The 26,945-nt window shown below is 35.5% G+C and overlaps 1 protein-coding gene across 1 annotated transcript in view; it reads right to left on the bottom strand.

The window, feature by feature from the left end:
- Positions 1-21,247, bottom strand: part of ddr2l (discoidin domain receptor family, member 2, like) — a 38,935-nt gene extending 17,688 nt beyond the window's left edge. Inside the window, exons 1-8 of the mRNA XM_079872470.1 lie at positions 21,091-21,247; positions 9,857-9,964; positions 9,671-9,773; positions 7,836-8,064; positions 6,726-6,873; positions 3,715-3,820; positions 2,517-2,703; positions 199-445 (exon numbers count right to left, since the gene is read on the bottom strand). Coding sequence (XP_079728596.1) covers positions 199-445; positions 2,517-2,703; positions 3,715-3,820; positions 6,726-6,873; positions 7,836-8,064; positions 9,671-9,773; positions 9,857-9,917 — 1,081 coding nt within the window. The 5' untranslated portion in view covers positions 9,918-9,964; positions 21,091-21,247. The remainder of the gene's footprint in view (positions 1-198; positions 446-2,516; positions 2,704-3,714; positions 3,821-6,725; positions 6,874-7,835; positions 8,065-9,670; positions 9,774-9,856; positions 9,965-21,090) is intronic.
- Positions 21,248-26,945: the final 5,698 nt, after the last annotated feature.

The following is a 26,945-nucleotide window of genomic DNA, read 5'->3' as shown; positions in this document are numbered from 1 at the left end:
CCTTGGTGAGCATAAAATACTTCTTTCAAAAACATAAAAATATCTCACTGACCCCAAATTTTTTAACGATGGTGTAAGTGGAAATTAATAAATTGGGAATGATGATATGAAAAGCATTTCACAGTTCTGGCTGAATTTTAATGAGGAAATACTGGGAATACCAGTGGGAGGGAGAGGTGAGCTGTTCTTATTTCATACCAGACTGAAATGAGATCTCGCTGAACATCATCCAAGTGTCAGCAAAGTAGAAGCGGCAGCGCAGGGCCGTGGCCGACCTGTGCTTTAACGGGACGGTCACATAACGAGCGCTTGGGTTCCGGTCGTCTAGAACGGTGTGAAACTCCACCGGCTCTGCCTCCCACTCAGAAATCAGATGCAGTTTAAAAGCACAGGACACGGATGCGAAGATCTTCACACCCCGAGAGAACATGTTATTACTGTGAACCTGTTAAAGAGAGGATTAATAAGCATCATTAACATCTCTGAAGCCTTTCTGTGTTCACCATAAATAAAGCTTCATAGTACTACAATATGTACCTTTTAAAGTCAACATAAGTGACATTTACAACCCCTTGTGGACAATCTACTTTCTATTCATCAAAGAATCCAGAAAAAAAAAAAGTACCACGCATAATGTACAAACGCAGCATAAGAGACTTCTTTCAAAAACATTACAAAAATGTTACTGACCACAAACTTTTGGATAGTTGTGTATACAAGTAAATCTTAAGTAAATAAGATCAACTCTGATCTCATGCTGACTTCAAGATACAAAGCAACTAAAACAAAGTGACCAGGCTTCAATAAACATATGATTTCTAATATAAAATCATTACTTCAAGATTAAGCACCTAAACCCCCCCAGTCCACACACACTGACGCTATTATGGCAAACAATCCTGGCCCAACATGCAATTATGTTTTATTATGTGTGAAATATGATGTATAATTAGTGCTACATTAAAGCTGTCATTCAACAAACACTTCAAAGCGCATCAACTTCAAATTATACACATTACAGATGTAACCCAGAACACATGCACATTTTAGGTTCGGTACAAGTTCTGTCAGTGTTAGTGGCTGAATGTCAATTACAATAGAAAATAATTATGTTCATAAATGAATAACATTGTCAAGAGTGTTTCTAGAGCATCACCACGAGATATTAAATATTATACACTACTATTCAAAAGTTTAGGGTCAGTAGGATTTCTTTTAAAATAAATTAATTATTTTATTCAACAAGGATGCATTAAAAATTGATCAAAAGTAACAGTAAAGATTATTATAATGTATTATAATGTTACTAAAGGTGGGCAATAGGATCAAATCCTTATTTCATGATATGATCATTTTTAATTCATTATAACAATGTATAAATCAAATAGTTATTTTATTATATAAAAAAAGAACAAAGAAGCAAATTACAAACAATAGGAAAAAAGTTTTTCAGGTACAGTAGGTTTATTTAACATGTATACATCTTTTGTTGTTTGATTAACATTAACGACACAGACAGGTATTTTAGGCTGCTGTCACTTTAAGACTGAATGCTTGGATCTAATATACTGACACATATCCGGTTTTCACTGAGCTGTTTACATTCACTTATGTCATAACCGACTGTATTTACTTGAGATACTCCACATGATTGGCATTTTGACAACTGCGTCTGTATTGACCATTCAGGCGCAAAGAGAAGTGAATTCGGGACTGCGCTCTGTCTAAGAGAGATCCGCGATACCACATTGAGTTATTTCTGTCACAACTTACAGCACATAATAACTTGATAAACTCTTTTTGAAGATCCTAGTTAAATGCACACGCTTCTTTGACGTCTTTGCGTCTGACTTGATATCCCGCCTTCACTAACTGCAAGTTAAATTGATAACAAATTGTGTTTGGATGGTAATTTTGTTCTTAAAAATATACTGTGACGAGATTGGCAACCTTTTATTAGGCTATTCTCGGGTTACAGAAGACTGGTACTCTGTTTCAGGATCACCTAGCAAAGACAATTTAGGAAAGAAGAAATACGGGACAAAATATGATTTCATATTTGAAATCGGGATTAAGTCGGGATGCTAAAAATCTAGCTGAAATACGGGACTGTCCCAGGGGATACAGGACAGTCCCGGGGAAAACGGGACGTCTGGTCAGCATACTATAGTTAACGTGTGCCTAGTGTGATGAAAGTGCTTACTTCATGCTGACCTTGTCTGAGCAAGTTATATAGAATAAATGAACACTGATATTTAAGTTAAAAACATTTATTTTTGTGCGATATGTTCAAGAATACCGGAGGACTTTTGCATAATCAAAGATTCATTAACTTAGAAAAGTGGCTCCAAAAATACAATTTAGATAATTTTACTGAAATAATAAACTGGTTTTTACTAAATCCTTAATTCAATTCTTCATTAAAAGTACAAGCTTTACACTCAGCTTTAACACGTTGGTCCGGTTTACTTCCTTTAGTGCCTCACTAATCACCACAGCTCTTCCTCCACTCTCACCTTCATAGAGGTGAAGTTTCGTTGTCTGTCAAACTGGAACTCCATCTCTACAAATCCAGGGCCCAAGCTGTCGTTCCTCCAGCCCACGTAGTCATATCCGGGCCACAACCGGTACTGCCTTCTCTGTGCAAAGTCATCCTGACCAATCACACCATCCGTCAGCTGACCCAGCCCCCTAGACAGCTTCCTGTGGGACGAGAATGACAGGAAGCACTTAGCTCTGGGCGACGAGTGATTAGCATTCATTCTAGAACTTAAAAACAATGTTGATTGTTCTGCCACAGAATGACCCTGAAAACTCCACAACTCCAAAGTTGGCAAGAGGATGTCTGTGAAGAAACAGACAACCCCCAAACTATGTATATAAAGCTTTTTTTAAAAAGGATTGTTCACCCATCAGCATTTACACGTGCGTTTCCAAACCTCTTCGACATTCTTCAAATCATTTAACATTGGAATATACGTTTTTTTTTTTATTATTATTGAAATGTAATCGACCGATATTAGACATTTAACTGATTTTTAATGTCTTTGAAAGAAATCTCTTCTGTTCACCAAGGCTGCATTTATTTGATCAACAATAAACTAAAAACAGCAATATTGTGAAATATTATTAAAATAGCTGTTTTCTATTTTAATATATTTTAAAATGTAATTTATTCCTGTGATCAAAGCTGAATTTTCAGCATCATTACTCCAGTCTTCAGTGTCACAAGATCCTTCAGAAATCATTCTAATATGCTGATTTGCTGCTCAAGAAACATTTCTTATTATTATCAATGCTGCTTAATATTTTTGTGAAAACTGTGATAAATTGAAAAAAATTCTAAAGAACAGCATTGCATTTAATGCATCCTTGCTGAATAAAAGTATTTCAAAAACAAAACAAAATGTACTAACCACAAATTTATTTCTATTATTTTATATTTAGATTACTTTTCCCATCAACTAAAACACGCTTAAAATGAATGTACTTAACAGTCATTTAAAATGACTGATTTTAGTTTTTCCATGTTTTATATTTATTTAGACAAAACAGTATAGAATTTTAATATCAACTCTTTTTAAAATACATTTTAATTTATCGATTATAGCCATAACATGATATAAATATTTATGGGCTAATCAGTATTGGCCAGAGTTTTAACATCAGTGCATCCCTAAAAGCTAAACATACAGCATTAGATTAGACGTTCACCTGCGTTCCAGGGCCCCGTCGTACGTGGAGTCATTGAGGGGTGTGATGGGATAGCCAGGAGCCATCATGGTCTGGCCCTCTGGAGAGCTGTACGCCGTCAGGCCATCTGCACTCCAGGAGGAAGACAAACAGAGAGGTCCCAAACTTCAGTATTGCTTTAGCTCTAGATTAGAATGTAATTACTCATTTCTCTTGGCTCACATTTAAGGCACTAGAGCAATTGAGTTCAAATGAAACTAACTTGCTGCAAATCAGACACTAGGGGGCAAATCTACACAGACCACAGCTGCTCGAACGTGACTGCCAAAACGATCTGCTTCAGTCTGTAACCCATATGTAAGTATGAAACTGAATTAGCATGAACTGCATGAGATCATGCATAACTCGCGTCTATAAGCTTGTGCACAATAGGATTATAACAGTTTGTCAAAATGTATAAATGTAGCCATTCGGCAGCTTAAAGGGATAGTTAACCCAAAAATGAAACTTCTGTCATCATTTACTCACCCTTTTAAATAGATGTCATTTTAAATAGACTTTCGATCTTCGGAATACGAATGAAGATACTTTTTATGAAATCTGAGAGATTTCTGCCTCTCCATTGACAGTCTATTCACCCAAAACTCTTGACAGTTCAAAACTCAGATCGTAAAAAATAAATCCAGATGAATGGACCGATTTAATCCAAGTCTTCTGAAGAGACACGATTGCTTTATATGATGAACAGATTTCATTTACAGTTTTTTTTTAAATGTTTTTTTTTTGGTGATTTTTGCCTTTTTTTATTGTGACAGGACAGTATAGAGTGGACAGGAAGCAAGGTGGGAGAGAGACGGGGGACGGGATCGGGAAAGGTCCACGAGCCGGGACTCGAACTTGGGCCGCCCGAGCGCAACGGCGCTATATGTTGGCGCTGACCACGAGGCCATCGGCGCCGACAGATTTCATTTACAGTTTTATTCACATATAAACCTTGATGAGCAAATGTAAACAGAAGCTCAGCTAAACCTGCTTGACACACAAGAATGAACCTCATTGGTTCTTGCTGAAGCTCAAACGTGCTGCGTAACACGAGAATGAACCTCATTGGTTCTTGAGGAACCTCAAACATGACACATAACTCGAGAATGAACCTCATTGGTTCTTGAGGAACCTCAAAAGTGATGTGTAACACGAGAATGAACCTCATTGGTTCTTGTTTTCGTGACCAAAATACAGTGGTGCAGGTTTGGTGCTGGTCAGAACCAGGAAGACTAATTCGCCACTGGTTCCCTCGAGATTTTCCTATGGGGTTTTATAATGGGGTTTTATTTATGAGTAAAATAAAGTCTGTAGTAAACATAACTTGACGATACTTTGACGTTTTGTTCTACAGCGTAAACTGCACACCCATACTGAAAATGCAATTTTGAAGCAGTTATGTTTATTTTTGAAAACATATGCTTCAAGTAAGTAACTAGATAAGACATATTGGGTTGTGAGTGTGTGCAGTTTAAGTTGTAGAACAAAACGTCAAAGTATCATCAAGTTATGTTTACTACAGGCTTTATTTTACTCTGTTACGTCCCTGTGTTGCGTGTGTTTTGTTTTTGTTTCTCTCCCCGCTTCTCTTGTCTACTTTCACTTCTTAGGTACCCGTGATTGGTCCGGTAATCTGTCAATCATCATCAGCGCTGACGTCATCAATCATCTCTGTCGCCAATGGGAAAAGACCACCTCGGATAAAAGAGAACGCCAGACGTTTCTTTCGCACGCACGGCTTTCTGTTGATATCTTGCACAAATTACCTTGCTCTTGTTTCTGTGACCCTTTTTGTTTCTGTGTTGCTTGATTTTTAGTGTATGATTCCATTCTTCTTGTATTCGTTTCTTTTTGTTTTATGTAACTCGAGTATACAGTGACCCACTGTATGTTGCTAGTCCTGAAAGAGGCGGACAGGTAAGAATGTCACGTGACATACACTGCAACACGTAGGAGTTTTGAGCTGTCTAGTACACTAGGTTAGGGGCGAGTGCCACCCCATGTACTTTTGGTTATGGGTAGTTAGTGGAGACTAGATAGGGCGTCCTGGACGCTGAAGATTTTTATTTTCTTTCTTTCTTTTCTTAGTTAGGAGTAGAGGTTATCTACAAGTTAGACTTCGTTTGGTTTTGTTACTTTATTTTCTTTGGCGCCGTCCACGTCCCCTCTTTCTCTTTTGTGGTATTGACCAGCTTACAGAAATTCTGTATCCACTGTATATATTTATATTCTTTATTGTGTCTGTCCTGGCTATTTCACCTTTTGCCTATAATTTTTTTGTACAGAATAAAGGTGGGCTTTTTGCACAGCTACTTGGTGGAGTTTTTTTTGCACAACATGTGGGTTATATATGTTTCTCTTTAATGTAAATTTTAAATGTTGGACCCCCGAACTCCTAGACTATATCGGGGGTCGTAACATACTCATAAATAAAAATAAAAAAACAGGGGAACTAACCCTTTAATAGAAGGCACTGATAAATAAAATGATATTTGTAATTTTTTTTTATAATTATATTTTATTAAAGCTACACTGTGTAGGATTTTCTCCCATCTAGCGGTGAAATTGTTTATGACTACCAGCTGAATATTACTTTCTAGCCCCTCCCATTCCCAGGGCGTTTTAACTCCTACGGTGGCCGCATTATTCCAAATCTGCCGGCAGTCGCGAGTAATCTCCCCCTCGCATTCGTCACGGTGCCACTGAGTGTAAAAACGCGAAATGCGAAGCTTGAATTTCCAGGTATGTCCCTCTTTGTCTAATGTATTTTCAAGATGGAGGCGCAACATGGCTGCCGTCATTCAAGCGACTCGCTGGTATGTATTCTGAATGGCAGATTCTACGCTTACGAGAATACTTGATTAGTTGGTAGAAGTAATTACACATTAATGAGCACATATCATTTTTAAAGAACAAAGTGTTTTTTGCAAATAATCAACTTAAAAAGTTACACAGTGTAGCTTTAATTATGGGTAATTTTCATGACTCACCCTGCCAGGCACATCCAAACAGCTCTACTCTCATACACACAGTGTGTACGGCATCCGTGACAGGAATCAAGCGCAAGAACCGGGTGATGATGGGAGGATGGAGGTCTCTCACCACAGAATCATAGGTGTTTATATTGCCCATTATAATCTGGAGTACAGAAGAAATTAGTTAAACAATACGGTACAAGACATCGTGGTATATATTATGAACATGCTGTGCATCCGAAAACCGCACACTGTATAGTAGATACTACATTTGGTTTGAAATTTGCTTCACAATCATTAAAAAAGTGTTTCTATTCTAAATAGTAAGTGTGTAGTATGAATGAAATTCGGATTTAGTACATCCACCATGTTATCACTGTCATGTGACTAGTGGCATCTGTTCACTGTCTGCAATTTACAAATCCTCTCCTCATGGGATAGTAAAGTGTCCATTGAATCAAACTTGCTTTGTTTACATGACAACATTTACACCCAAACATAATTTATGCATAAGCTTTACTATTCAATAAACAAAATAGTGTGAGAATAGAATTATTATTATTGGTTACTTTGATGAAATACTGCACATACAGTATAATGCACTATACACACTACTTTTTGCCCAAAAAATTAGATTTGCCTAAAAAATGGATGCATTTAATTGATCAAAAGTGACAGTAAAGGCATTTATAATGTTTATTTATAATGTATTTCTGTTCAATCCTGAATAGAATCAAATCATAGAATTATTCCTATCAAAGAATATTGGAAAAAAATGCATCATGGTTTCCCCAAATAATGGCTTCTGAAAATTCAGCTTTGTTATCCGGTAAGAAATTGCATTTTAAAACATTAAAAAATTGAAATGCTGTTTTTACTGTATTTTACATCAAATACATGAAGCCTTGGTGAGCAGAAGAGACTTTTTTCAAAACTTTAAAAAAATCTTACCGACCCCAAACTTTTGAACAGTAGTGTATAGCATAATTGCTTTCTGATATAACATATACATTTGCTAATATTAGTTTAGTACTAAAACTTCAGTTCATTCAGGTCAATTATATCATATCTGATCATACAGTACCTCATAATAGTATCTATAAAAAACACCCTTGTCTTTCCTACCTCACTGCCAAGGCGGTTTCTCCAGGAGATCCAGCGGCGTCCATCGCGACTGTACTCCAGACGGTACTTGCGTGCATACTCGTTGCCGGAGTTGCGTGCATAGCGACCCTGCGTAGCAACCACGGTGAGGAAGATGAGCTGACGAAGGTCAAGCTGAAGATACTGAACATCTGAGGGCTGCAGTTGACCAGCAGGACACCAGGCGCCGTCCCCTTCCTCACGGTTTAACCTGATGCAACAACACACAGATGCAAATGAGCTTTATTTAAAGAGGTCAGATCATGAGGAAACAAATTTTATCCTGATCTACTTTTGCAATAAATGAGCTTGATGCAATATAAAAACAGTCCCCAGCTTTATTTACTACTAGAGCTGCACAATATTCGAGAAAATATTGTGATGTGAAAAAATACAGGAAGTTTCACCAGATGACATGAATAGCTGTATTTGGAAAGAAAGTGAGTTGGGGGATTTTATTGTGACCGCAAAAAACAAAAAAAAAAAAAAAACCCTTCACTCAGAGCCTTTTTTTTTTTTAAGTCGGCATGAAACAGAAGTTATGATAGTCTTTTCTTCCTTATTGTGACCTTTATCTAAGTGAAGCGGGTTCTCGGACAAGAAAAAAAGTAGGGCAGGGCTTGATTTTGTCCATGGGGAATTGAATGGATTGTTGTGGTTTGCTATTGGTGGATCTCATGTGAGTGACAGGTTGTCCCGCCCTCGCACCAGTAAACACATCATCAGAGAAGAGATGACGCTGCAAGAGGGAGGGGACGTCATTCTGACTAAAGATTACGAGGGCACATGAACAATTGAAGAATGGAGAACTGTCCATTTTGATTTCATGGTGACTAAGTACGAAATCCTTTTAGAGCTGAACGATTTAGGATTTATACCTGGGTTTACTCTTTACAAGAACCATTAAAAAAACTCTTTCCACTTGAGTTTTAAAGGATAACTGTCACCAAAATGCAACCTAGGGTCTTTTTGTGAATCTACCCGAGTCAAACTTTTGTGTAAAAGCATAATTAGAATGGAAACGCCACTTTTAAGATTGACCGTATTTTCGTTTTCAGTCAAATTGCCTTTTAAATGGGAGTTCTTGGGGAACGACTATGATAGCATCAAAATCGCTATTTTTAAAACACTAAGAAGGCTTGACACAACATGAAACTTTGCTCGAAGTATCACCAGGGGCTCTACACATGAACTCCAGCATTGAGAACATTGTTTGTGTACACAGAGTTTACTAAAAAGAAAGATTTTGAACAACTCACTGTAGCTGTGTCCGCCGGCATTTAGTCAGTCAAAAATAGTCGATCTCCGAATGCAACGTAACAGGGAGGAGAGTAAAGATGGAAAGCTCCTAAAGCTTAGCTCCATATAAATTCACGGATAATTTGTTGTTTTGTCGTTAGTGAAAATCAATATTGACCTTGTATTTGAAAAAAAAAATGTTTAATCAAAATAATAACTATATTGTAATAACACTATTGTACAGTAATATAAAAAAAACGAGTAATAAAATTAATTTTATTTTTACTATGACAACAGTAATAATATTTCCACCTTAATTTGATCATTTTCAAACAGTCTACCATCAAGATTTTATTTTGACGGTTTGCTGGCAAGTTAATAAACACAAAGGTAGTTTCACAGTGAAGTAACGGTTGCGTGCAGCTCACAGCATCTCAGACCGGCTTGATTCACAGTGAGCTGAAACGAGCTGTTCTGAGACTCTGAAACAGCCATATTGATTTTACTTTGATATCTCGTGCAGCCCTATAGACTACTACACTTCTGCACTTCAGTGTAGCCTGTCATATGTACATTACCTTGCATACTGAGGGCCTGTGGTTTCATACCACTGGCTGGAGGCAGTGATGTCGTCGTTTTTGATCCTCCCGTCCTCCATGCCGAGAGGGTAACGACAGTGAGCTGAAGGACACCATGAGAAAGTGAATGTTTTGGTCCTGTCTGTATGGATGCATATGTTTGTGTAGGTGTGCATGTAACATTACCTGGGTCTATCTGGCCATTGGTGTTCGTTTGTAAGATGGCCAGCAGCAGATAAAGCAGCATAGTGAGACCTCAGAGTCTGCCAACAGACCGGAGTGCAGACTACATCTCTGAAGAACACAAACAAACAACAGTAATGAACCACCATCTACTAATGTTCCAGTCAATATAACTGTCACAAGAAGTGAAAGAGAAAATGCTGAATTGTACATCCCGCCTTTTTACAGTCAATAAAATTTAAATTAATTTAACACACATTGAAACCTTTTGTAAACCAAAATATTTAAAAATGAAAAAGAAAATACCTACAAGACTCATATTCTTTAAACATACACTACCATTAAAAAGTTTGGGGTCAGCTTTTAAAAAAGAAAAAGAAAAGAAATACTTTTATTCCGAAAGGACACATTCAACTGATTAATTGAAAAGAACTGTTTTCAACATTGATAATAATAAAAAAAAATGTTTGTTGAGCAGCAAATCATCATATTAGAATGATTTCTGAAGGATCATGTGACACTGAAGACTGGAGTAATGATGCTGAAAATTCAGCTTTGCATCACAGGAATAAATTACACTTTAAAATATAATAAAATAGAAAACAGTTCTTTTAAATTGTAATAATATTTCACAATTTTACAGTTTTTTTCTGTATTTTTGATCAAATAAATGCAGCATTGGGGAGCATGAGACACTGATTTTCTGTGCTTGTGTTTTTTCTTGAACACCATTTGTACTCACTGACTGATGTTGAAAAAAACATGTTTAGAACCTGTCGGAGAACCGACTATAAATTCAACAAATCGGCACCCTGATGCTCTCATGCAGGGCGCAGCTGCACAATCCTCTGGGTTTTCCGAGTCCTGTGGGAACCCACAGGTCATATTAGCATCACTGCTATGCTAACTATGCAAACTATGCCAGAGCAGATGTGGCCGGGAATGACTGAGAATTCCAGCTCATTCAGGGTGGGACTCTCAATAATGATGAATAAAAGAGGCTCTTTCTTAAAACACACAGAATCACTGACACTCCAATTGTAAAAACAAGAACTGTTACATAACATACCATGCCATTATTGAGACTGCACATAAAATGTGAACAATAATGTTTTATTGCCAGCAGTTACTCATGCATGCCATATTATTGTGCATTTTATGAATAAAAGTTTGTTTGATTAAACTTTTTTTAATTTATATATATATATATATATATATATATATATATATATATATATATATATATATATATATATATATATATATATATATATATATATATAGTACAGGCCAAAAGTTTGGACACATTACTATTTTTAATGTTTTTGAAAGAAGTTTCTTCTGCTCATCAAGCCTGCATTTATTTGATCAAAAATACAGAAAAAAAAGTAATATTGTGATATATTATTACAATTTAAAATAATTGGTTTTCAATTTATTATACTTTAAATTATCATTTATTTCGGTGATGCAAAGCTGAATTTTCAGGATCATTACTCCAGTCTTCAGTGTCACATGTGACATCCAGTCAATCACATGATCCTTTAGAAATCATTCTAATGTTCTGATTTATTATGAGTGTTGGAAACAGTTCTGCTGCCTAATATATTTGACGAATAAAAGGTTAAAAAGAACTGCATTTATTCAAAATATATATATATTTTTTTAATATAAATCTTCTTTATTATCATTTTTTATCAATTTAACACATCCTTGCTGAATAAAATGATTGATTGATTTTAAAAAAAATAAAGAAAAAAATTACTGACCCCAAATTACTGACCAGTAGTGTATATTGTTGTTATAAAAGATTTCTATCTTGAAAACATTTGCTTCTTTTTTTTCTTTTCTTTTTTCTTTTTCTTTTTTTTATTCATCAAAGTATCCTAAAAAGTATCACAGGTTATGAAAAAATATTAAGCAGCAGAACTGTTTCCAACTTTGATAATGAATCATCATATTAGAATGATTTCTAAATGATCATTTGATAGACTGGAGTAATGATCCTGAAAATTCAGCTTTGCATCACCGAAATAAATGATAATTTAAAGTATAATAAATTGAAAACCAATTATTTTAAATTGTAATAATGTATCACAATATTACATTTTTCTTCTGTATTTTTGATCAAATAAATGCAGGCTTGATGAGCAGAAGAAACTTCTTTCAAAAACATTAAAAATAGTAATGTGTCCAAACTTTTGGCCTGTACTGTATATATATTATTATTACTATATATATAGGGTGGATTCAAATTGGCTGTCAAGGGATTTTATCATTTATCAGCTGGAAGAAAAACAACATTCTGAAAGTGATTCCAACGATATTGTTTCTTTGTGCCTTTATTGTTAGTTGTGATGTGGACGATTTTTAGAACTCTATCTTTATCGTTATCATTATAGGTGTGAACTGGCCTTTATTCTTGGACACGTATCACACAATATATATATATATATATATAAAAGGTTTTTATCCAAAACATTTTGGATGAACTTTAAATATCATTTCCATATCATTAATAATAAAGAACAAACATCACTATTATTGCTCATATTTAGGAGTTAGAGTTTTAAACAAACCTCTAACCCTATCATTAGTGGGATTAAATTAAATGGATAGTTCACCCAAAAAAGAAAATTCTGTCATCATTTACTTGCCGTCATGTCGTTCCAAACCCATAAGATTTTCGTTCATCTTCAGAACACAAATGAAGATCTTTTTGATTAAATATGAGAGCTTTCTGTCCCTCCATTGACAGCTACGTAACTACCATTGATGCTTCAAAAAGTTCCTAAGGAGATCGTAAAACTAATCCATATGAATTGAGTGGTTTAGTCCAAATTTTCTGAAGAGACACCATTGCTTTATATGATGAACAGATTGAATTTAGGCTTTTATTAACATATAAACATTGATCAGCGAACATAAACAGAAGCTCAACCGAACCTCAACCGAACCTGATTGACGCCCGACAACAACAAAGCTCATTGAGCTTTTGTTTATCATAACTGATGTGTGCCTTGATGATGTGAATTTTTGGCAAAATTGTGCAAAGCTACCAAAGGGCACAGCAAACCTGGAGCATAAAACTTTAAAATCACAAATTACGATATTTATCAGATTTAATATAATTTTTTCCTTATATCGTGCAACCCTAATTGGAAGCGCTTTGATACAACAAGGCAACATCCTAACAACCACCCTAGCATTGATGCAGAGTGTTTTGCACGGGCAAACACCACCCACACTTTCCTCAGAATCTAATTTACATGCATTTAAGTTCCTGGTAGACACATCATAGCCAAAGAGACTTGCAAGAAACCGAACAAATCCGTGTTCTGCAGACCAAAGCCTGACAAAACTTTCATCAAAAGCCTAAGCCAGACTTCACCGCTCTTCTCCGGAGCCGGGGTCCCGAGGGCCCCTCTGATAGCAGTGAGTATCAGCGCTGGAAACACTGAGATAAATGTTAGTGTTGTTGTTAGGACAGACAGTGTGCACTTCAAGTTTGAAACTGTGTTGACTGCAGTGCGATTACTGTGGAGGGTCTCTCTCTTCCCCCCAAACCTCAGACCACAGGAATGTGTCTGATTTCATGACTGCATCACGCCCCAGCCATTACCCCAGAGACAATTACACACAAACCATCATCAGCCATTACTTACAACTATGACAAGTTCAGCGAGTTTGGTCGTTACAAAACAGCATCACAGACAACCGGTCCCGGCAGATTATTTCGATTATTTATGCTAACAGACATAAATGATACTGTACTTCAAATCATTTCGCTTGTGCTATTATTGATTATCTGAGAGGTCAAGTTTAATGTGCCCCTATTATGCTTTTTCAGAGATCACCTTTCATGAATTGTGTAATATGGCTGTTTGTGAAAAAAGGTCGGCAAAGTTTCAAAGGTCAAAGTGCATGATAATTTCCATGAGTTATTTTGTCCTAAAAGAAATGAGCAGTCAGTCTGAAATGAGCAGTCAGTAATAACAGTCTAACTTCCCGCACAAATCTTGTAACAAATTTGCATAATGCCCGCCTATGGTCTTCACTGGCTGTCTGCAAACGTCTCCTACTACGAACCACCCTCAATTTTGGAGAAACATAATCTTTTTTTTGAAAGTTTTGACAATTTTAGACATTTTTATTTATTATTATTATTTACTTGTATATAACATTTTAAATGGTTTGGCCCCTATACTATATGCTATTCTATACTCTGAGACTTTGTTTATTTTAGCTCTTAATACTCTGTAAAATCCAGTAGATTATCATCCATAAGAGATTGTTGTACACTTTCGTTGTTCTGCTTTTAGACTATCAGCTTTTTATGTGAAAGCAACTACTCACTGGAATGCTTTACCATCTACAGTGAACTTTTAGACTCTGTAAGCCTTTATTTGGTTGTGGTGTAATTGGTCTATAATTATTGTAAATACAAAGTTCTGTCATGAAACTCTAGATGGCGCAGCCAGGGTAGTCTAGCAACTCTCCGTTGACTTTCGGAGCTGTAAAAACCTAAATTGGGTCAGGCCAATCACATCGCGTATAGAGTAGGCGGGGCGGGCTTAACATAATGACGAGTTGCGACGGTTCCCTGCTACTTGAAAACAAAGAATGGCGGCTGCTTCTGGAGAACAGTCTTTCAAATCGGCTTTGGGCGCGACTCTGGAGGACTTGGAGTTAAGTTTTTCTTTGAGAAAAGAGCAAAGAACGGCACTTAAGTCATTCTTAAAAAAGGAAGATGTGTTCGTAGTTTTGCCGGCCAGATTCAAAAGTTGAATCTATCAACTAACGTTAGCTCCGCTGTTGGGAAAACGCTCTGGTTGGTTGAAGCGCTGTCCTATTGCGTGCAGAGGGAATTTGAAAGACAGCCGTTTATCCCGCCCCTCGGATTGAGCCGTGTCTATGGTGAGTTGCCAGACCTAACATCTTGATGTAGGTCTGGCTTGCCAGGCTAGTGCATGGGTCCTTTTTCAAATAAATGAAAAATAAACAAACACTGTAGTTGTATCTGAGACCTGGAAGAGTTTGGTTCATGTTGGTGAGATGTCAAGATGCTGCTGTTTCCTTCACTGCGAAAGCAAATCCACTTCCAAAGGATGAGGAGGACTCGCACTGGAAAAATGATACGTTAAAACTGACGGCATCTTAACTATTCGTATCTTGCTGAGGAAGCCTGTGTGGAGCTGAAATTCAGATATGGTAATGGCCGTTTCATTAAATTCCGACATGTGGTGTAAGCGGTCGACCAATCACAACAGACTGGCCATCTGACCAATCAGAGCAGAGTAGTCTCTCGGAAAGGAGGGGTTTAGAGAAACAGATTCCTTTATTGAGCAGTTTCAGACACTGAGAAACCTTGGATGCATGCAAACCTATTGTAAGAGACCTCCAAAACAAAATTAGGAACTTTTAAAATAGCATAATAGGGGCACTTTAAACAAATCTTACCTACCAACTTTCGAATGGTGGTGTGTTATCAGAAAAGGCTTTTGATCGTTACAGCCTGTAAACACAATCATGACGTGTGAAGGTTCATGTGTTTATCACACAGCATGTTTTCATTGTGTTGATGAGAATACCCCATGAGCCATTACATAATTTGCAAGATCGGAACATGTTCCACCCCACTTGTATGTGAACAAAAACATACGCACTCACATATTCAAACTAAAATTTCTGGAGTGCAAATGAAACGTTTTGAGAGAAAATTGTGCGATACTTTATTGCCATTGCATGATAGGGGGCCGCAGGTATAATGTGCATACTAAAGGAAGGAGAGAGAGAGGTAGAGGGAGAGGATAGAGGTTGCAGATGGTTTATGTAATATTTGGCTCATGTAAAGGCCTGTCCAGTGCCGGGATTCCAGCCTTCTTGCTCATCTTTCTAAGAGGCCTCATGTGACCGACTGGGAAACACAGCAAAGCCACAAAACATTAACAGCACTAACAGACCCTTTGCTAACAGGGAGAAAAAAACAAAAAACAAAAAAAAAAACCCCAAACTATTTGTATTAAATTCAGCATAAATTAATGGAAGTATGATGCGTAAATGGTTTACAATTTACATTATATATTAGGATTGCCACAATAATCTTTCCCAAAAGCGTGAAATTTCACAATTCTCCAAGACAATTTTAATATCACAGCAAAAATGAATAAGCTATACTGAACGCATTCCTTTATTGAGGTTTAATACAGTGTAATTATTAGCAAATTAAATAGTATTTGACAATGAAGTAATGAGCTTTAATTAGTAGTATCAACTTGAAACCAAAGTGGCGGTACTTTTGACACCACTATATGTCAAATTACCCAATTTTTATATGGGAAAATTACTCAAAATGCAGCATTCAATTCCACTAAGTGGGATCTTAAATACAAAATTAAAGCTAAAGTTGACTATGAAACCATTACCTACCAGGATTTACTTTAAAACTATTTTCACTTCCGAAAATGCTAATCAATTTTACAAGTAATTACAAAGAAACAGCAAGTAACAGATTGAAGTAGAAGCTAAATTAAATGAAGTAAAAAAATAATAATAATAGTATTTTCTTGTAAAACATACTCTGTTATCAATAATCTGTTATATTTACAACTTTTATAGTGCACAGAAATATATTTTAACTAAGAAACTGCTTGTAAATATCAGAAACAATTACAAAGAAACGGCTAGTAACTCAGCCAGGATTAACCATGACAAGTAGAAAAACTGAAAAACCTACTCCAGTAAACTTCAGAAAATTATTGTAGGCCTACACCAATTTTTTTAAGTAGGTTAAACATACTGTAAATCATCATGTTGCATTTGCACAGCACCTTTCCTGAAAAAACACATTGTCTCTCTACAAAGTGCAGCAAACAACGAACAGGTTGTTTCATGAGAGAAAGTCTATCCTACCCAAATTCCACACTCTTGCAACTAGCATGTACACGCACGCATGCTGACACACATATGAACTTCTGCAAGCATGCAGGGACGCGTTTGCCCTACTGAGCTAGAATTAAAGGACCGAGAGAAACGTGAACCCATTCTGTTCACTCATCTACACGGTCTTTGGTGTTTTATGCCCCCAACGTCGCCTTCCAGGCAGCGAGGGGATGGGTAGGTTTAAGGTTGAGGGTAGGGTTAGCTGCCTCTAAGGAGCCATTGGGGGCATAAAACACCATCGAGCCATCTACACAACATGTTTTGCACACAAACACATGCATCACACTCACATTCCTGCATCCTGGTGTTAGGGAACTGTAGTACAGTTCACTCAATGGCCTCTGACAAGCCTTACTGCCAAACATCTCAAAATTATGCAACACAAACAATGTGCAGAGCAAAACCAAGAAAGAGTCGCTGGCAGCTCACCAGAGAGATAGAGCGAGAGACTGCACAAAACCACAGCCAGAACCGACATTAATGTTGTAAATAATCTCATTCAACAGTCGGTTAGTCAGGTTAGATAGACCTCAAATGTACTTCAAATACACCACACAGGGGGAATAAAGCATGACACTAAAAACGGAGGAGTCTCAATGTACGCAAAACCAAATGCTGTTGCCTCAAGGACAAACTTACTGTGGCCACACAATTGCTTGAAGAAATCTTCAAGTCCTTTATCTATTCAGTTCATGCTAAGACCTCTATGTTTTCCCAAGCATGAAAAGATCCCATATGAAAGGGGAAAAAACACAACTGGAGTCTTTGGATTATGGCTAGCAAATAGATTTTTAAATTTTATTTCATTTAATGCAATGGACTTTGGTCAACAGCCTTTAGTTTCATGGTCTTGAATTGATCAAGTCTGAGAAGAACAGCTGAGAGTCCTTGCATAGATGTAAGATTGGTAAACTCAAAATAACTTATGACAGCAACGAATCAGCATCACAGTTTCTCACATTTCAATGTAAAAGAGTGAAGTGACCCACTTTCTTAATAGCAGGAGTGCAGGACTGATGTTTTTCTCTACTGTTATTGCTGCTAATAAATGAGTAACTTGGGATTAGCAAGTGTGCAGTTTTAACATTTAGACTACTGTTCAAATGTTTGGGGTTGGCACATTTTTTAAAATGTTTTTGAAAGAAAACTCTTATGCTCACCAAGGCTGCATTTATTTGACTAAAAATACAGTAAAAGTATGTATTTATAAAATAATTACAAATAATTTTTTAATATAATTTATTCCTGTGATTTTAAAGCTGGATTTTCAGCATCATTACTCCAGTCTTCAGTGTCACATGATCCTTCAGAAATCATTCTAATATGAGCTCCCGCTTAAGAAACATTTCTTATTATTATCAATGTTGAAAACAGTTGTCATGCTTAATATTTTTGTGGAAACCTTTTTTTTTTTCAGGATGCTTTGATGAAGAGAAAGTTTAAAAGAACAGAATAGAAACATTTTGCAAATCTCCTCTTTATCGTCACTTTTGATCAATTTAATACATATTATTTTCTAAATAAAAGTATTCATTTCTTTTAAAAAATTAAATTCTGCAAATAAGACGAAATCTGCTTGCAAAGCCCATCCATCCCCTACAGTCCATCGGGGAATACATTTTGTTCTTATTTCTGGGAAATCACTTGGGTAAGAACAAAATTGTAAATAATGAGCTTCACTTGCATTCGATGTACAGTAGTTTTGCAGGCTATTAGTGAATAGAGCTTTTCTGTGCTTCATCACATCTACTGTGGTACTTAAATATCACTCAACCTCTCTCAACAAATTCATATTGGCTCTATAACAAACACATCCTCTCTTGCATCCCCATTATGACATAAACAAAACCATCATCAAGCCCAAAATCAAACAGTTGACGCCGGTAGCCATTGACTTCCATAGTATTCTTTCCCCTAAAAAAGTCAATGGCTACCATTTTTTATAGTTCAACCGAAGAAAGAAACTCATTCAGGATAAGGGTGAGCAAATGATGACAGAATTTTCATTTGGTTGAACTATCAGTTTTACGGTCTGCAGTAACTTTCACAGATACACGATTGAACAGAGAGCCTGATAATAAGACACAGACAGAAACAAGAGCTGTGAGCACAAGTGAATTTATGAGAATTTACGCTCGAGGCATTTTTCATTTATTAGGCAACATCTGACCTCTGCTCTGGCACACAACACTTTCTTGCATCACAGGAGAAAGAAAAACAGTGAAAGTCACTTAATAAAAAACAGAGGAAATCGCTGTTATAACCGGCTTTCTGAAGATTAAACTCAGAGATGAAATGCCTCGGATTCTCAGTAGTTACAAATGTTTTATCGTTAATAAACATCAATAACCTGTCACCTCTCATGCAACAGGTGAACTTGATGAATTTCAATTAAAGATCTTTCACTTTGACTTTTCAAAGCAGCAACATATCAATTTATCCCCAATTCCTCCTCACTGAGAGCAATCCACTGAGCTGTGCTGTTCTTTTACTTCTTTCATGAAAGTTTCTAATACATTCCTGTTAATACACTGGGGCTAGTCGTCACACTTACTCCAGTGAATATTTCTCAGAGTAAGTTTTGCATTTTTTTCTTAAAATCAAATCAATAGCAGGGTACATTTCAAGGAGTAAGTTGTCACAATTGAAACCTACCACTAAATAGTCTAGTATTTAGGTTTTTCTTCAATTTAAACATTTATACATTTCATTAAACATCAATCTTTGAAAATGTAACAAATAAAACATGAAAACATTGCTTTTAAAGAGTATAAAATTACAACTTCGAAAACGAAAATGAAAATAACAGATGACTCAAAAATGTGGCCCGACGTGATATTGAATGAATAAATAAATAAATAAATAGGCCTATGCGATTCTTTTACAGCATGACGTAATTCATTTCTCGACTAAAATTTTTTTTTGCATGTTTTGATAAAAAAAAAAAAAAAAAAAATTCGTATGCAAGTCTAAAATAGTTTTAGTCTGCCTTTTCACCCCATCAGTAAAATAGCACATTCAGTTAGGAATTGGACATGTTGGAAAGAATCGACTCTTGGTTCACAGAGTCAACAAGTAATAATAGAGTGCAACAGTCAGGTTCTGGTAAAAACTCCATTCAATTTCTCCAAAGGGAAATTGATGTTTAACGATAACTTGAAAGATTAAGCTTCAAAGACAGACCTACTGTGAGATACAAGGTTGTTAATCCATGGTATTTGCCTCTGCAGAAGCCATCAGCCGTCAGTATTTTTAAAATGATCGTGTTTAATGTTGGAATTCCTGGTGAAAAACAACATTACCCATGATGCTGTAAATAACTCTTTAGCCCCGCCCACTCCCATGAAGCACTGCAAATGACTTGTATGTATGTGAATATATATAGCCTATATATATACACACACATAGTTTTTATACATAATCAACATTTGTAAATGATTAGTTTTATATTTCTCAATCGTTTTAAATTCAATTATGCTGTTTGCAATGCTTCATGGGATAGCTTTTGTCTTTTTGTCCGATTTCCAAAAACTTTTTTGCTTCAAATCAAAGTTTGTAGTGTTGTTATTCACCTCAATTTGCTTGGTTCATGGCGTATAACTCTTTGGCAAAGCCTTTTTCACAAATCCCTATTCCCTTTGGGAATGTATTAATCACTGTTGCACTTCATTTAACCGCTCGGACTGATTGATTGAGTCTGATTCGTTAACGAATCATTCAGACCGGTTTGTTTGTGAACGACTCAGATCCGACTCGGAAAAACGATTCATTCACTAATCGGACACCCCTCGTGCAGAATCCATAAGGTAAAACATCTAACGGATCTTTTTAGAGGTAGCCATGGTAACGGCGATCAGTTATTATCAGTTTTTATAGGTAAAAGTTAGACATGCGCACTGCGGCCTGGTTTATAAAGCTGATTGTCAAGGAGACAAATTAAAACACAAAGCATCAACTTACAGAAACAAACTCATCAAGACAATAAAGTGAAAAAACAGCCACAAAACATTCCACCATTCTGCGTTTATAATCATCAAACATAAAACAGAACCATGTGGATGATATTGTCAATTCAAAACTTTTTACACAATCGACTGTAAATGAAAGATGTCTAAAAAAAAAGCGTCCAAAGTTGGCAAAACAACGTTTCAAGCATCTATGAATCACCTCGAGTTCATCTGATCTGTCTGAACGCAAGAGTGTTTCTCAATCGCAACAAAAGAGTCCAGAAAAATCAACAACTTCAGTTTGTCTTCAGAAACTTTTCTATCTTTCGCTTTAAACTGACAAATTACCTGTTTTCGGGATCCTGACAATCGTTTCGCCGAAATCACATCCGAAAGTCAGCACGCCATTACAGATGTCGAGGCATTGTGTTCAAGAGTTTATGTTCTTCAACACTGTTACAATGCATCGGAAGATCTGCTGCACAGGGGAAGAAAAAAACGGTTCAGTGTGATTTTTACATCACATCCCTCTTCCGGCCACTTGAAGAAGGAGAGCAATGAATGTAACACTGAACAACTGAAGGAATAGAAACATTATTATATTATATTATATTATATTATGTTATGTTATGTTATGTTATGTTATGTTATGTTATATTATATTATATTATATTATATTATATTATATTATATTATATTATTACTAAAATATATCCTCCTGGGATCCAAGAATAGACTTTTGTCCACTGTAGTGGACATTATATTTTAGTGAATTTCTCGGACATCATACATGTCACATGACACAACCTGGGTGTCCTGTAAAGAGCACATTCAGGACTTTTCAGAGACACCAAATGTTTGGAGGTTTCACCATGAAAACAACTTCTCCTTGGTCTTTAAAAATGTCTGACATTAATTTAGTGATCAAATGTAGCATTCTTATGGAAATATGATAATATATTGTAATTCTAATTTAAATTGGACTACTTTTCAAATTGTATTTCATAAAACAACATCTCAGGAAAATGTTAAGGGGTTTCAAATAAAAAAATGACTTTCTGTTACAGAACAGGGCGTTGATTTCAAACGTGTCCACTGTAGAGGACATCAGGACTTAATCATGTTTATCAGGCATTTTGTGAGACACAACAAGTGAATATGGAAATAAATTATACATCAATATTCCTATGAAATATTAGATATTATTACTCCAATTAATGCCAATTATTACTCCAATTATTACACTTCTTTTTTCATTAAATGTTGCTCCAAGAACACATTAATGTGCAAATTAGATACAGTTTATATATACATTGCATTGAATGGGAATATTAATTTATGGACATTTTACCCACATATTGCATAAAGTAAAATGGTGTATCGATTCATTCCGTTATTTCTTTCATAACATAGTTGAGAATCATCTTTATACAAATTTTGGTTGAAAAAAATCCTGAAACCCCAAAATTTATTGGTGATTGAAAAAAAATCCCATTGTTTTTGCCTATACATATAATTTCATGTCATTTTATTTTTTAAACAACTTAGTCCTGGCATCCACTACAGAGGACATAGCATAACGTATGAATAAAATATTATTTTTCAAAAATGTTTTTTTACCTTTTGTTTATTGTGCTCTAAACAGTGTGATGACATGGAAAAAAAAAACTAAATTCACAAAACCTTTTTTTTTCTGGGTCCCAGGAGGATATATGCTGTAAAACAAGATATGGGAGAGTCTGGGTTTCACACAGGCAAGTTTTCACAAGGGCTATATTATAATCCTAAATCCAAATCAGGGTTATTATACGGGGATATGGGGATACTTAATTTAATTAATCAATCAACAATACTATTGATCAGCCTTACCAAACGTGGACGTTTTACACTAGAAACAAACACTGATGTACTATTTTATTTAATACTGTGAAGCTGCTTTGATACAATCTGTATTGTGAAAAGCGCTATATAAATAAAGTTGACTTGACTTGACTTAATTATCGTTAAGTTAAACTAAAACTATAAAAATATTTTTGTTAATTGAAATAAAGCTGAAATAAAATATAAATATTGGATGGAAAAACTTAAAGTAAATGAAAATGTTGGCAGCTAAAAAAAAAAAGAAAAAAAAAGAATATACATTTTTTACATATAAAATATAATAAAGTGAACTTAAATAGTAATATAAAAACAGAACTATGACAAAAGCACACAGCAAAAATATATATATTTTTAACTAAAGTAAAAACTAAAAATATAAAAATAAAAGCAAATTCAACATGTTAATATAAACTATATTAGTATATAAATAATACTTAAATAATAATAATTTAGCAATAAGTCTAGCAATTGTTTTAGCGGGCAGTCCAATAAGGAGCGAGACGTGAGGTTATCAAAGCATGAACTAGTTTCAGTGTCTTTGGGGCTGAGTGCAGTCGTTGGGCGATATTTGGAAGATGGTAAAAGGCAGTCTTGGAAATAGAGTTTATATGAGATAGAAATGTAAATGAAGAATCAAATGTAACACCCGGGTTTTGAATAGGTCAAGAGGAAGAGCAGAAACGGAGCAAGCAGATATGTAAATTTGCTGGTCATTAGCATTAACAATGATAGTAAAAACATGACAATGGATTATATGACCAAGGGTTAGCAAATAAATATTGAAAAGAAGAGGTCCAAGAACGGAGCCTTGAGGGACACCTTGAGAGAGAGAACAAGTGAAAGATTATGGACAGAAATGAAGAATTGTCTCAGTGAGATATGATGTAAACCATGAAGAGCACTATCCATGATGCCTATTAGCTGAAAGATGAGAAACAAGAATGTGATGGGATACAGTGTCAAAAGCTGCTGTTCAATCAAGCATGATGAGAACAATAATAAGCCAGAATCGGCAGGTCATAGGTCATTTTCAGCAGTGCAGTATCAGTGCTATGGCCTAATCGAAAACCAGATTGAAAGGGATCAAGAATATTGTTAACACAAAGATGAGATTGTAGCTGAGAGGCAACAATTGTTTCGAGCAGTTTAGAAACAAAAGATACATATAGGTTTTTATTCATAGCAGAAGAAACTAGTCCTGATTTCTTCAAAATATGACAGCAGCAGTTTTTAATAATGGGGGACAGACACGAGCAATAGAAGAGATTACAGATAGGCAGCCTTTAATAAGTGGATCTAACTGACAAGTAGACACAGAAGATGAGCTGGTGAGAGAAAAGCTAGACAAGACGTGCTTTATGGTGTGAGATGGAGACAAGTTAGAAGAAACTTCTGAAGAAATTGATGAAAATATTTCATACTCTGAGTATTAAACGTGAGTATTATATTATATTTTATTTTATTATTTATTCGTTTAATTTATTTATGTCTGCAAAAGTCCACTTAAAAATCTATTATTTCAGGCAGTTACTGTAGTTGCTCATTTGGTCCATCAGGGGGCAGCACAGACTCGTTTTTCGGTCTCTCTGACAGCGATGGGGCCTCAGCTGTTTTGGCACTGGACCGATGTCTCCATTTTTTATGATTTTTTTATTTAGTGAGGAGTTGATACAGCATGGCTTACTGGCAATCTGGTGAAATATGACGAAAGCACACAATACTTCTTGGGAAGTGCCAGGAAGGAGACTCCAATGTCAACAAGTCTCATTATTAAAACCGCTTTTCAACCTGTTATGCAGTCTTGATACAGCTGATTCACCCACTTCCCTCCCTCACCCCCTCACCTGCCCCAAATATTTTGTATTGGGTTTAATTTATTTCATTTAAATTTACATTTAAAAAAGAGGAACCTTCATGAGCATCTCTTATAGGCTAATTAATTTCACACAGGCTAAATTTCATTTCTGTTTTCTGGACGGTTGGTTAGTCAAAACGTCAATACAGCCAGTGCAAATGAATGGCTCCCCGTCTTCAATGAGGTCCTTCTCCTCGCCACACGTCTCAATATAAGCAGTTTAAGTCAATCTTTGTTGAAATATCTAGCAAGCTAACTAAATTTATGACGGACGTATAAAAAGGGAACTCAATTCCCCATTGGAATGACTTGAATGGCTGTCCCAGTTTGCCAGTAATTCCATGTCCCAGTTTAACAATTTGCTATTGTGCAAAATCACATAAAAAACAGGAAGATTAACATAAATGTATTTTTTTTTAAATTCTGATTCATCATGACATCCTATAACAACGTAGGCTGTAACAGTTACAAACAATCCATGAGTTTATTTTAATTTTTATAACCTTAACATGATTCACCTCATTGTATGATATCATGTCATGTTATTTTACTTACATCACGGTTCACTGCAAGGTTGTTGAGTATGGTGTGCCACACACCCCTGAAAGTGATGTCATAGCCACAGAACTTATTTTTTTTTATCACATACTTGCTTATGATGAGCTCAGTGTTGATTTTTAGTAATGGAAGTATATACATGTAACTATAGACATTATGAAGCATATGTGTCCCACTTTACAAACTGTCCCACTTTACCAGTATTCACTATGTATAAACAAAGGTGACTTTATGTTTAATATAGGCTACAGTCCACAAGTCATTATAGGGGGAAAAATAGGGAGGGGGGTTGGGGTTGTGGATTGAATATACATTTCCAGACATTCATGAGTTGTAATGTTTTCACAGCCTGACCGGCAAAATCTATCACACACACACACGTAATATAAAACATCACAACTGTCAGGAAGTGCTTTGTCATTCTGGCGTAGGGCCTACTACTGACCTCTTCATCCTCAAAGTCATGAGCGGCTCAGCTAGATGACCACTCCATGTGAAAGTGATGAAGTATTTGGGAAAGGCCTCTATTAAACAACACTTGAGTGATATAACATCATTTCCTCTCTTCCGCTGGCACGCGTGGAGGAGAGAGAAGAGGAAATGAACACTCGGGCAGAGCATGTGATAAATAGCGGAAATAATGTTGATCTTTGAGGGAAAGTTTGGAAAACACATTGTGAGTTGAGCAGGGATTGTTCACTTGCCTGTAATATTTAAACTGATTCACAATTTGAAAATGATTCGTGAGTTTTCCATTTGCATTTGGAGAGATAATGTTTGTACTGACATAGAGCCGTTCACACCAAGAATGTATAACTATAACAATAACTATATTAGCATCCACACCAGCAGACATAGGCTACTAAACATATCGTTCTGTTTATTAAATCTCGTGCTACAGTTTTGTCCGGATTCTGATTGGCTGTCACTGATTTTACCATTCATCAACTGAAAAAGTCATTCTGAAAGTGATTACAATATGTATCTGGTATTTTTAATTTTATTTTAAAGTACTTTATCGTTATAGTTTCTCTGGAAAACAACCCATTTGTGGGGCAGGTTGTCACACTGTATGAGGTATGAAATAGCATATTAATAGCTAAACAGTATAACAATTATAAAACCCAAAACAATTCACGACTTAATGAATAATAAAGAAATTATTCAACAAAATATGATTTTGTTTGTTTTTTCGCTAACACATAAGGTCTCATTTGTTAACATTAGTTAATGCATTAACTAACACGAACTAACAATGAGCAATCTTTGTTCATTTTAGTTCATACAAATAGAGTTGCTCATTGTTCATGTTAGTTCTCAGTGCATTTACTAATATTGACAAATACAACATTTGATTTTAATAATGTATTAGGAATTGTTGAAATGAACTAACTAAGATTAATAAATGCTGTAGGAGTATTGTTTATTCTTAGCTCATGTTCAGTAAAGTAGTTAATGAAACAGTTTTTAATTTTTTTGTTTACAAAAATGTGTATTGTGTATTCATTTATTCAAAATGAATGAAATGGAATTTTATGGACATGCGATTTAATATATATATATATATATATATATATATATATATATATATATATATATATATATTCTGTTTTATTAAATGTGTGTTATTTAAATGTGATTTATCAAGACAATGAAAAACATTTTATCATGGCAAATTTTTATATTAATATTTTAACACTGACATTTAAATACACACTAATATGTTTACACTGACATTTTCATGATGTATCTATTAGTAAGAGTCAAACATTCCATGTTCACAATACAAAAACTATTTAAAAACCGTTTCTATAATAGTTTAAATGGAAAATATTTTACTGCTAAATGGCTCAGTTATGATAGAACGCTTTTGCAACAGCATTTGTGCAACAGAGGGGTGGTTGCAGGT

The sequence above is a fragment of the Squalius cephalus genome (genome assembly GCF_949319135.1).
Source record: "Squalius cephalus genome assembly, chromosome: 5".
NCBI lineage: Eukaryota > Metazoa > Chordata > Actinopteri > Cypriniformes > Leuciscidae > Squalius > Squalius cephalus.
The sequence above is the reverse complement of the archived record's forward strand: the minus strand, read 5'-3'. Positions and strand labels throughout refer to the sequence as shown.